Raw genomic sequence first — 13243 nt, forward strand, 5'->3', positions numbered from 1 at the left:
GCTCCGTGGCTTGAGCATCATCCATGCACCGAAAAGTGGCTGGTTTGGTTCCTGGTCAGGGCACATACCCAGATTGCGGGCTCGATCCCCAGTATAGGGCATGCAGGAGGCAGCTGACTGATGTTTCTCTCTCATCAATGTTTCTATCTCCCTCCCCTTCTCCCTTCCTCTCTCTCTAAAAAAATCAATACAAATATATTTAAACAAACTGTGCCTTGGAGAAGAGAACAAGAGCTCTCCGTGCAAATACTAAACATGACCCCTTAGAAGATAAGCCGTTTGAACTGGGCCTTAAAAGATGGGAAGGAGCCCTGGCCAGTTTGGCTCAGCGGTTAGAGCGTCTGCTTGCGGTCCGGAGAGACCCGGGTTCGGTTCCCCCTAAGGGCATGTACCTCGGTTGCAGTTTGTCCCCGGTCCTGGTCGGTCGTGCGGGTGGCAGCCACTCGATGTGTCCCTTTCACATCGATATTTCCCTCTCTCTCTCTCTCTTTCTCTCTCTCCTTCCCACTCTATCTGTACAAAAAATGGAAAAATATCCTCGGGTGAGGATTAAAAAAAAAAAAAAAAAAAAAATGGGAAGGAGCCCTGGCCGGTTTGGCTCAGCGGTTAGAGCATCGGCCTGCAGTCCAGAGACCCGGGTTCGGTTCCCGCTAAGGGCATGTGCCTCGGTTGCAGTTTGTCCCCGGCCCTGGTTGGGTTGTGCGGTGGCAGTCACTCAATGTGTCCCTTTCACATCGATGTTTCTCTCTCTCTCTCTCTTCCTCTCTCTCCCTCCCGCCCTATCTGAACAGAAGACAAGAAAATGTCCTCGGGTGAGGATTAAAAAAAAAAAAAGATGAGAAGGAACCCTGGCCAGTTTGGCTCAGTGGTTAGAGCGTCAGCCCACGGACCAGACAGTCCGGGTTTGGTTCCCACTAAGGGCATGCACCTCGGTTGTGGTTTGTCCTCAGCCCCGGTTGGGGTCGTGTGGATGGCAACCAATCGATGTGTCCCTTTTATGTTGATATTTCTCTCTCTCTCTTCCTCCTTCTCTCCCTCCCGCTCTATCTGAAAATAAAAGTGCAAAAAAATATCCTCGGGTGAGGATAAAAAAAAAAAAATGAGAAGGAATTTGCCAGGCAAAGAAGTAGTAGGCTTCTAGGTAAAAAGTCCAAATAAGCGTCTATTTTCACTTTCTCTCCCAAACCACTAAGACCATACTAAAGAGATTTTTTTCGTAAAGACATAAAACCACAAGTAAGGGGAGAACGGTAAGGAAAGCAATAGGAGCAACAACACTGTGAAAAGCTGGACAGTAGGTGGACAAGGAGAAACTACTTAGCAGACCTAACTCTAGGCCAGCGGTGCGAAAAACTGAGAACCGCCCTTCTAACACCAGAGAATCCCCGAAGGGCACAGCACTGGCCGCCAGGTGCCTCTGGGACTGGGGTAAAGGAGGAGCTGGAAAAGCAAAAGGTTGCTTGAAAAACAATCAGATCTCTGAGTCCCCTCACCCACTCCCTACCACTGGGTGATGGCTCCTTCCCCACCACCACCAAAGGTGAGATTTATAACTAGAGAGAGAAAATTTTGCCTGAGGATAAGCCAGTTGAGGGCCCGAGACTACTCTACAGAAAATGGACAAATGTAATCACCATACATATAAAATAAATACTTTATACAGAAAGCCCACCCCATCCTCTAATTTGTGTGTTCCCCATAAAACCTTTACCCTCCAGACAAGCTACTGGGGGACTATTCACTGAAGAATCTTGCTGAGAGAGGAAAAGACTAAAGACATGGGCAATTCCCAACAGTGGCCACCCTACAGGGAAAATCCGAGTTTTCACACCCCTCCTACTTGATTAGAACTTCCAATTGGCTTTTTAGTCTCCCACTCTTAGTCACTGGTTGCCAGTCATTTTTCTGAATATCTGAGAAAAACCTGTAAAGAGAATATTATGGGCCAAAACAAATAGAAAAAAAGCCAACTGGAAGAAACACAAGCTATACAAGGAGAAAGAAACTCTTAGAAAACTATCATTACTAGTCTCAGAGAGTAAAGAGAAGATATTACATTCTTGAAAAAGCAGGATGCTATAGAAAAGGATTTTAAAAGATCTTAGAAATTAAAAATTCATTAGAAGAGTTTATTTTTTATTTTATTTTTTGTATTTATCTTCAGATAGAGCAGGAGGGAGAGAGGGGTGAAGAGAGAGAGAGAGAAACATCAATGTGAGAGAGACACATCAACTGGCTGCTACCCACACAACTCCAACCAGGGCCGGGGACAAACTGCAACTGAGGTACGTGCCCTTAGTGGGAACTGAACCCGGGACTCTCTGGTCCACAGGCCGACGCTCTAACTGCTGAGCCAAACTGGCCAGGGCTAAAACTCATTAGAAGAGTTTAAAGATAACACTGAGGAAGTGTCCCAGAAAGTATAGAGCAGAAAGACAAACACATAAAAGGGGGAGAAAGGATCAGAAAATAGAGAATGATCCTTGGGAGCAGATATCCACATAACAGGGGTTCCAGAGAGAAAGAACAGAGAAGTCAGGAGAAAGACTCAACATCAAAATAATATCAAATTTCCCAGAACTGAAGGCATTCAGTTTCCAGATTGAAAGCGCCCAGGCATGCCCCAGGATGAAAAGAGACCCATATCAAGATACATCATTATGAAATAGCAGAACATTCTTACAATGTTCCAGAGAGGAAAAAAAAAGGTCTCTTGCAAATAATTAGGAAACAATTTCTGCTCCTGCTCTGAACAGGAACACTAGGAGCAAAAACAATCTCTTCAAAATTCTGAAGGAAAATTATTTTCGACTTTAACTTCTATACCCAGCTAAACACTCTATCAAGAGTAGAGAAAAAGACATTTTCAGACACAGGTTGTCTAACATCTACTTCCCCTATACTCTTCCTGGAAGCTACCAAAACAAAAATGTAAATCAAGATAGAAAAATGTGGAATACAAAACACAGGAAATCCATTACAGGAGAGAAATCAATCTACAGGATGACAATGAAGTGAGATCCTAGGATGTCAACCATGAACCAGACACAGAAAGCAACTAAATCATATTGGAGCAGAATGACTCAGAGGCGAGACAAGTTGAGAGCTGGTCATCACAATGCCTCCTGCTCTTGTACCACTTGTAGGACCTGTCGAAACTACTAACGGATGTTGTTCAATAAAGCCATACATTAAACCAAGAAAAAAGAAGACATGAGGTCCAGGAAACTGAATCAACCCAGTAGAAAGGCAAAGAGAAGACCCCGGAGAATAGCTGTGGATCAGGCATAAGAGACTATCAGTTCAAACAGAAGAATAGACATCTGCAAAAGGGATGTCTCCAAGGAAGTAACTGACAGAGTACTGATGGCAATAACCTAGCAGAAAATTGTACTAAGAGGCTATTACACCCTGGTTGGTGCAGCTCAGTTGCTTGGGTGTTGTCCTGTGCACTGTAAGGTTGCAGGTTCAATCCCTGGTCAGGGTACATAACTAGGTTTTGGGTTCAATTCCTGGTCAGGGCATATACAGGAGGCAATTGATCAATGTATCTCTCTCACATCGATGTTTCTTTCTCTTCCTCTCTCTTTCACCCTCTCTAAAATCCATTTTTTAAAAAGGCTATTAGAAGGTATAAGAAAAATTAGCAATAGATACCAAAAACTAATTAAATGAAAAACTAAAGCAAGTATTAACATTAGGAAAAACAGAAAAAAATACAATCACAGTATACTACAATGTCAGTTATGAATAAGATTGCATAGGCAGAATAAAGTAAGTAAGGGGGAGCAGAGAAAGTTATGGTAAAGAGAGTTGATTCCGCCCTGGCAGGTTTGCTCAGTGGTTAGAGCACTGGCCCGCGGACCAGAGTCACAAGTTCAATTCGGTCAAGGGCACAAATCTGGGTTGCAGCTCATCCCTGGCCCTGGTCGGGGTTGTGCGGGAGGCAACCAGTGGATGTGTCCCTCTCATGTTGATGTTTCTCTCTCTCTCTCTATCCCTCCCACTCTATCTGAAGATAAATAACAGGAAGACTAGATAGCATTTAAATTTGAAGACTCAGAAGCTAGCCGTACTTGGTATGATGGAAATGCATGTACACCAGAAGAAGCAGTTAAAAGCTGAAAACAGTTGCTTCTAGGAAGACAAATTGGTGGGAGGGGTGAACTGCTGTATTTTGATAATATGCCTTGCAGTGTCTTAAATGATGGACATGTGTTAGTTGTATTTTGGTAAAATAAAATTCAATTAAAAAAAAATTTTTTTTTTATCCTCACCCAAGGACATTTTTTCCATTTTTTGTTCAGATAGGGAGAGAAAGAGAGAGAAACATCGACGTGAAATGGACACATCAAGTGGCTGCCACCCACACAACCCAACCAGGAATGGGGACACACTGCAACCGAGGTACATGCCCTTAGCAGGAACTGAACCTGGGTCTCTCTGGACCCCAGGCCGACACTCTAACCGCTCAGCCAAACTGGCCAGGGCTTAATTTTCTTTAAAAAGAAGGATTAAGGACTTTCTATATAGGGAAAATAGCATATGCAAAAACACGGAGTTGTGACAGAGCCACACTTAACCATCAGTGCCACAGTAAGGAAGGAGAAACAGCATGAGCAGACCCCATCAGAGGCTGCAGAGCAAACGCTTTATCTCCTCCTCACCAGCTCTGTGGGCTTTGGCCAGTGACCTGGACTGTTCTAGTTTCCTTCTCTGAAAAATCTGACTAATAATAGCACTTACTTCAATGACAATGGAAACAGATGAATGTTGTAAAACGTGTTATGCTGTACAAAGGTAAGGGACACAGGCACATCTCTGTGTCTCCTGGAACAGACAGTGTTCTCAGACTGGCGCTCAGAGGGCTCTGGTAAAGGTGAGGACAGCCCAGGGGGAACCTAATCCCAGAGACGCGGTTTAGCTGGCTGGAGCAGATAAGCCCCCCAGAAATCAGGGCATACCATAGCTGGAAACCACCGATGCCTTTGATATAAAATACAGGTTTGTGGAGGGAACCCTGACCTAGAACCCTTGAACTGCTGGCTGAACAGCCGGGAACAGTAGGTATACTGCTGAATCCTGCAGGAGCCAAAGTGAGTCAAGCTGGTGCAACGGAAGACTTTACTGGGAGGTCCGCGGGAGGGACAAAGCCTGGGTCCAGCTGTCCAGTATCTCACTCCTCCACCCTCCCTTCCAAGCAACATCCTTCTGCGTCCTGTTCTACCAACCTGTTGCTTCACATTCTACCGTAAAGATCAGTGAAGTGCAAATATGAATAGCCTTCTCTTAAGGCTATTAAATATATAACACTTATACAGTACTCACTGTAGGCTGGGTACTATCCTAAATGCTTTGTAGGTATTAATGCACTCAATTTCACAATAACCCTACGCAGTTCATACTGCTATCATTCCCCACTTCACAGATGAGGCACTGAGAGGTTATGTAACCTACTCAGTATCACAAAATTGATAAGGGGACAGGCCAGAATTCCAAGCAAGGCAGTCTCTCTCCAGGTCTGCAGTCAGAATCACTGTACATCACTGTCTCTAGACGTGAGACTCCCAAGCCTCAAACTAATCAGCTGTAAAATAGGGGTGTTTGAGAGAGATGGCTTCAAAAACCTCTTTCAAATGAATTGCTTCTTTCCTTGGAACTAAGATTCATCAGTCGTGTATGCCTATGCCTGAAGGTGAGGAACCTTTGTTGAAGGCAGGTTTTTAAAAAGAGCAGGGTATATATGCGGCTCCAGAATGGGAGGTGAAAGGGTGGTTAAATGGGAGAGAAAACTAAGAGAACAAATGTCAACTTGCACACTTTCGTGCACACAGTCAATCCCCCTCCATGCTCGTCCCCACAGCCCCCTTGGGCCCTGCTCTGTGGATGGAACATAGAGATGGTCTCGTTACCTGTGATGATGCAGGTGAACCTGACGTCGCTGTCCTCGGACACAGCCTGGGACTTGAGTGTGGTCTCGAATACTGGCTGGGTCTCCTCTGTTAGCTGAGCAATGATGGAGCAGAAGGTGCTCCTAGGAAAGGCAAAGAACTATTCAGAGCAGCCTCCCCCCCAGTGTGCCACAGCCTGGCATTGTCCAAGGCAGCTTAAATCTTACCATGTGCATCTGTCACCCGGGGCCATGGCCAGCACCTAAGTCTTTCTTGAAGAAAGCCTTGGCCCCTTGGTCAGGTGGGGGCAGCCATTACCAAAGGACTGAATGGAATCCTGATCTAGACCCACTACAAAAGGAAGGCTTCTGATTTCTGCGCATGCCAGATACCAGGCTGGCGTCCCATCCCATCCTTATTAGGGGTCTTGCTTCACCCTCCACCTTTAACTTCCAGGGAAGCTCGTGCATGGATAGACTCAGACTCAGAGAGGGAGACCCCAGCATAGCAGAGCCTCCACTCATGCCAAAGGCTCAGGAGCCTATCTTAAAGCTCGGGCTCAGAGAAAAACAAAACAAAACAAACAAACAACAAAAAAAAAACAACCCCTGCATTTGCGAGCACAGACCCATAGCAGACAAAAAAATAAGCCAGCCAATGCCAGGGGTCTAGAGCCAAGTTCCTAGGGGTATTGGAAAAGAGAGACTCAAATGAATTCTGACCCTAAACAGGGCCATGGACCTGCCGTGGGAAGCCAGCCATGGCCCCTTGCTCCATCCCTAGGGACCGCATGCTCAAGTGAATACATGGCTGGCAGCTCCAGCACCAACCAGCAGGACTGCTGGACTATAAAAAGTACTTTTAGTTCCCTGTGACAGTCCGTCTCCCAGAATTCAGAGGCCTTTGTGGGCTCATTGAGTCCAGTACAGACTCACCAACACTGTTCAGCATTTACAGTCCTCTCCTTCCTGGGCACAGGAAGCAAATCACTGTGCCAAACCTTTTCGTGGGCCAGCAGAGACTCAACGCGTCCCCAGGCGTGAAGCGTAACCACATAGCCAGGGTGTATGGTGCATTAGCTGTGCCCAGCCATCCTCCCCGTCCCAATTCACACACCCTATCACGAGCAGCAGGGAGGACTGTGAGGGGTAAAGTGAAGAGAAGCCGTAGGAACTGTGATGAGAAAGACAAATCATTCAAAGCTGCCTTTCTCTGTGCCTCGGAGGAGGGGGTGGTTACCCACAGGCAGTGTGTGCATCCCCGTGATCTCTCCACCAGGAGCGGGCAGGGTGAGGGTCTGTGGGAACAAGCAAACAGGAACAACCCTACACTTTCAACATTCAATTTGTCATTTCCGTGGCTATCATTCTGAACTCGAGCTGGAGGAGGAAGGTTATATCCCTGGAAGAGTATCTGGAATCAAGTAAGACTTTCGAACTGACAGGGGTGTAGCCATGGCTTCTCTACAGGAATGTAGATGTCCAGACCTTCTGGGAGAACAGGAGGCCTCCCCCACAAAGACGACCTAGAAAGGGGGATCCTGATCTCTCACATAACTGAACCCTTGAATGAGGTTGCGGTTAGACTACCATGACACTCCCTGCAACACTCTGACCTACAACTTATCTGTCCGTAAATTATCTTTTCCTTTCTCTTTAAATCCCTCCAACACAGAGGGTCCTTCAGGACCTACACTATCAGCTCCCTGACACTCAGGGAATATAACATCTGAAAACGTTTCTCGCTGCTCTCACACTAACAGCAGTTTCTGGCTGAATCCAAACCAACAGTTTCTAGATTAACTGCCACACCAAAAGCCATCAGACTACTATGATTTTGCAACTAATTCAAAACATTCCCAATTATGTCCTCCCTCGTTAGTTTGAATCCTATCTTACTCATGAACATGAGCCTGGATCTAATATTCAGCTTAGGCTCTTAGAGATGAAGCTGCTTGAGCAAGTCTAAGAAAATAATTTCAATCACCGGGTCAGAAAACATAGCAATCCAAATTCAAGAAAATTTGCAGAGACAAGTGCTCATGCCACATATTCAACAATCGGTAGTTATTTTCCTTCATTACTTTTTTTTTTTTGAATGGGGAAGAACACTTATCTTCTCAAACTTTCCACACTAGGTCCTAAGCTATATTATTAAACATATATTTAAATTGGAAAATCATAGTAACTGCTAAAAGGCATGCCTGATATACATTTGAAAATGGATGTGGAATGATGATTATTCTTATGCAGCATAATGTATCCATCTATCCTTCTTATGGGACTTTCTTATGCTTCTACAGACCCAGGGATGTGAAATAAAGTTATCTCATATTTGTAAAAAAAAAAAAGGCATGCCTGGATGAGGCCCTCGAGGGGAGTGGGTCTGGGATGCACGTCAGGGGACAGTAACTGCATACGCTGTCATGTTCCACGGAATATCACATGCTTTCTGTCCCCATCCTCCAAACCACTTGGACATGGGATGGAGTCAGTGTGTTGCTTGCTTCCAGTCCACTGGAAAGCCAAGAAGTCCACACATCTGGAAATGGTCTGTTCCCACCCTGACACCTCCAAGTCCTTCCAACTCTGTGACTTCATAAGGCTATCACAGCATAATCATGTGTTCTCTAGAGAACACCAGAATCATTAGTTTACATAACGTTCAAAGAAACCTAACCTTGCCCTTAGGCTTGGTTATTTTACCTACTTTACAGGAAATTCCAAGATTGTCTCTTTCAGCACCGACCACGCTCCGCTTGGAACGAGCTGAAATACCCTTTCTTCCATCCAGAACAAGGTTCCTTACTGTCCTCATCAAAGGAAACCTACATGGTAGGTGCAAATCACGCCTGCAGACATTATTAGCTACTGAGACCGGTTGGCTACTTAGGAATCCTTCTCTGTGTAAAGAGAAGTTGTAGCCAACTCTCCCCAAATCTACCAGTCTGGGATGAGTCCCAAGTGGTGGGAATAGCCAGGAAATGCTCCCAACTTTGATTATAATAGTCGGTTCAGCCAGGGGTAGAGAGCTGTCCCCAGCTCGGGAAGCAAGAGGACAGTCATTCACTGGGCAAACCCATCTGTGGCCTGCTCAGGCCCGGCCCTGGCTCTGCAGCAGATTCAGAGAACAAGCTAATGCAGAAATACACTAACACAGAGTCCCCCGACCTCACAGAGTTTACAGTCTGCAGGAGTGGAGAAGAGCCAAAGGAAAGGGAAATCCAGAGAGGTGGTAGGAGAATTTAAGGGACTGAAGAAAAAAAATTTAAGGCAGTAGCCATGGTTAGAAGATAGACAGTGAGATGTCAAACCTAGATATGTCGTTACAAAAACAATGAAAACCTAGGAGGAAGAAGTGGGTCACATGACTGGTGGCTCCCTGTTCTGGTCCAAAGATGCCTCTCCCAGGTGCACAGAGATATAGTGCAGGCATCTCAGAACGCTTGCCTATGCCTGGGTCCCCGCATCCCTTTCAAATGGTCCATGCAAGCATCAGGTGTGGCCCCTGTGAGACCCATGCTCACGTGAGTACCTCTCACACCCTCTGTCACCCGCCCGTTAGCCCTCCCCTCACCCCATGCAGCCTGGTTAGTGCACAAGCAGTCACCCAAAGGCCCCTCAGTGTCCATACCCGAGAAAAAAACCAGTCAATGTAATGCAATGTGCATTTACCTTCCAGAGCTGGGGTGAGACAATCGGTTGCTTGATAAGCTAAGCAAAAACAGCAAATGGAATCATTAGGCCAAAAAAGCAAGGAGAGGAGGAGGCGAAATCAACAACAGTCTGCAAAGTATTAACCAGCCATCATCTCGGGCCCAGAGGCCTTTCTATTAAAAGGGACCAGCTGTCTTCGCTGGCCTGCTCCGGTTTGCAAGAGGCCTCACCACTAGACATCAGTCTCTCTGAAACCAAGAGCTGGTTAAAGGCAGCAGGAGTCTGGGGAAATGGTTAGGCAGAAAGGAAGCCCATGAGGGCTGCACTTTGTGAAAGGTGTGTCCCAGGTACTTCAGTCACTGCCCACAAGAGGGGGGCTTAGAGCTGCCTGGCACAGTTCTCCTGAGGGCAGCTCCTGCTCAACCCTCAGCCTTGTAGGGGAAAAGAGCCCCCATTCCTGAAAATCCGCTAACAGAGTGGGAAGGAGTCGGGTAGCTTGGAGAACGCCTATTAATGTGTTAAAGTTCGGTTAAAGAGGCCACACAAGGTAAACCAGCTGGGACAGTGAAGAGGAAAAAAACAAAGCAGTTAATTCAGCAGGAGCCAGGAGGCACCCAGCTTGGTCAGACTAGCACAAGGCCCGTTATGCCTAGAGTCCTGATCATCCCTTCTGCCCCGGGCAGCTGAGCGTGGACACTAGCTAGGGGCTGTGTAGGCCACTGCGGAAATCCAGCCCACTCTACCTCTCCCTCCACCTTCCTGACACAGTATCTCCAGTGAAGTCTCGGGCCACCATCTCCCGTGGTTCTTTGGGAAACCTCAGGGGCCACCCCATCCACTCTCACCCCTTGCAGCTGTCTCTGCCATGGGAACAGCTCTCCCTTCGCTGCCTGCAGCCCAGCCTGCTCAGCGACACTCGAGGTCCCCATCTCTAACCACAAGAAAGCTCCAATGGCAGCTTATCTCTTTATAACAAAAAAACAAACTCATCCTCTACCCAAAAACATGGCTTCTGCTCCAGTGGGTCTGCAGATACCACCAGCTCTTGCCCAAACTCCAAAGCTCTAACCTGCCACTCTGGACCCCTCTCTCTCCTCCAAAACCTACATTCAGTCAAGCAACACTCTAGGCCAGCGGTTCTCAACCTTCCTAATGCCGCGACCCTTTAATACAGTTCCTCGGGTTGTATGTGGGCGTATCTGCATGTGGGCAGACCCACCAGGAGATGGAGAGAGGAGCGGGATCTCAGTTCCTAAAACCATCGGGAATATGTTTTCCGATGGTCTTAGGCGACCCCTGTGAAAGGGTCGTTCGATCCCCAAAGGGGTCGCGACCCACAGGCTGAGAACCGCCTGCTCTAGGCCCGTCTTTCTCCCTCTCTCTCTCCTCCCGATATTGTGTTCTGACCCAGATCCTCATGGCTCCTCCATATCTGATGACCACCTCAACCCCCTTCTTCTTCAGTCCCCCATCATATATTATGCTGAGTCTCTACTCCTTAACTGGGCACTTAAGGTCCTTCCTGACCCGCTCACACCTTCACTACAACCATGGTTCTCCGCTTCCCAACACTCAGGTTCTACTGAAACCAGGCCTGTTCCTAACTGGCAATATCACATCCATCTCTGGCCTCTGAGCCCTCACCTTTGTCCTCCCTGCTTGGAAAGCCCTCCCTCGTTCCTTCTGCTCAACTAAGTCCCGCCACCCAGTTTTCCAATCCACCTCTTTTTGTGGTTTCTACAGACCTAGCGCAGTGCTAGGCGTACGAGTATTCCACGACGGTTTCACGGAAGGAATAAAGAAACGGAAAGAGCGAAGAGGAGGGAAGGAAGGGAAGAGCATCTGTCAAACAGGAAGGGTCCTGCCTCCCAGAAGGAACTGCTGCTCCAGAAAAGATGGGAAGAAGAAAGCAAGAATGCAGCTGCCTTTGCTCAGAGCTTTAAAAATCCTCTCGAGGCAGCGTGGGAGGAACCTCCCATGGTTCCAGGCACGGGCCAACTCCATCCTTTCCTGACCATGAACTTCCTTTGCCTTTCTCCACAGAATCGAGAGATTTCTCCTTTGTTGGGTCTGGATTTCTGCCCTGGGAAGTAGAGGGAGAGAATCAGCTGATTCAGAGAGAAAAATGACAGGATCCGCAGCCTCCACGTGCAAGTGGGCAAGGCACTGAGCTGGAAGAGGGACCCCTCCCCGGTTCTCTCTCCAGGGCTGGTTGGGATGCTGTGCTCCCTGGCCCCATTGTCCTGCTTTCTCTAGACCCCGCCCTTAGATCATCACCCAGGTCAGAAGGACTCCTGGGTGATGGAGGCACCATGTATTCCGAAGGTGGAGGACATGACTGTGCCCTGCGGACCGAGCCAGAAGGAGGCTCAGGGCTCTAACAAGGCAGGGAACTCCCCATTCACTGACTCCGAAGGGGTCAGAATCAGAGGCGTCAAGTGTTGGGGCAGAACGACCTAGAAGAGTTCTTAATGCCACCTTCATCTTACAGAATGAAAACTCAGGGATTAGGAAGGAAATGTCTCTTCATAAAGGGGAGAAGCACACTTGGGGAGAACCAGGACTGGCCACGGAAGCTGGAGGCCTCCCATCCTTCCTCGATTTCATATATTCCGGGCCATAACCTTGGAAAGTCCTGACATGATACCTCAGTTTCCCTGGAAGCCCTAGACAACCTGCATGACCTAAGCAGGTATTACGAATTGTCTGTAGCAAACCTCATAGGTTCTGCTGCTCCTCTGAGCTCACCTGGTTGGACCAGGGCCTCTAAGAAATGAGGGGGCAGTGACTTCTGGGACTTCTGAGCGTCCCTCAGAAACTAGTTAGCTATAATTGCATTCACCCAACTGTGGTTCCTTAACCTACTCGAGCCTACCTGTCTCTAGGGGTGAAGTCCCTAGGAGGCTGGGTGGAGAGTTTGCTGGGACTATTTATATGTTGGATCTCTGACCCCAGTGGACATTAGCAATATCCTTGAGCTGACTATGGACAGGAAACCCCTCCAGGGCTATTGGGTGGGGGCAGGGAGACAGGTTCTAGACCTGGGCCAAGACTCCTGCTCAGCCGGGCAGCTGGAGAGTGAACACAGTGTCCACTCTCCAGCCTTTCCCCTAACAGCCCTGATCCCTGGCCCTCCCCCTTCTGCCTGCTTTTCAAACCACCTTCTCTTCCCTCCCTCCACTGCTGCTGTCTCCCCGAAAGGCCCTGCTTCTCTCTCCTACTTGTTCCACGGGTATTGACAAAGGCCAGACATAGGAGGCAAAGCTCAGATAAGTCACTGTGACAAGTGTGAGGTTCCTACGAGACTTCACCAATGCCTCGAATTCCAGTGTTTTCATGGAGCTGGTAGTTAGGAGCAAGGGGCATTCTTTCCTAGCCGTCAGGGGCCTTGTCCAGTCTGACTCAGTCACTGACACAGCCCTCAGCCCTGCCCCAGACATGTGACACCATTTGACGAGTTTTATGCAGAATCAGGTTCCGGTTACATTTGAACTTTTCCAACTCCAAGGTCAACAGAACTCAGCCAATTCACGAGGAAGTGCCTGGGACTTTTCCTAAATGTCCTTGATGCCTATTTTTGTGCTGTTTTAGGGGCTGAGGACAAGAGGTGTCCAGACAGCTTCTCAGAGTGGCTGTTTTCTGTGCTACAACAAGCCAAGTTCAGGGACCAACCTTCACAATTCCCTTTGGAAATTA

At 47.7% G+C, this 13243-nt stretch overlaps 1 protein-coding gene across 1 annotated transcript in view; it reads right to left on the bottom strand.

The window, feature by feature from the left end:
• The window catches only part of ALPK3 (alpha kinase 3), a 46695-nt gene that overhangs the window by 32481 nt on the left and 971 nt on the right, over positions 1-13243 (bottom strand). The window contains exons 2-3 of the mRNA XM_036278040.1: positions 9566-9604; positions 5913-6034 (exon numbers count right to left, since the gene is read on the bottom strand). Coding sequence (XP_036133933.1) covers positions 5913-6034; positions 9566-9604 — 161 coding nt within the window. The remainder of the gene's footprint in view (positions 1-5912; positions 6035-9565; positions 9605-13243) is intronic.

This window comes from Molossus molossus, unplaced genomic scaffold (assembly GCF_014108415.1).
Source record: "Molossus molossus isolate mMolMol1 unplaced genomic scaffold, mMolMol1.p scaffold_m16_p_24, whole genome shotgun sequence".
Taxonomy (NCBI): domain Eukaryota; kingdom Metazoa; phylum Chordata; class Mammalia; order Chiroptera; family Molossidae; genus Molossus; species Molossus molossus.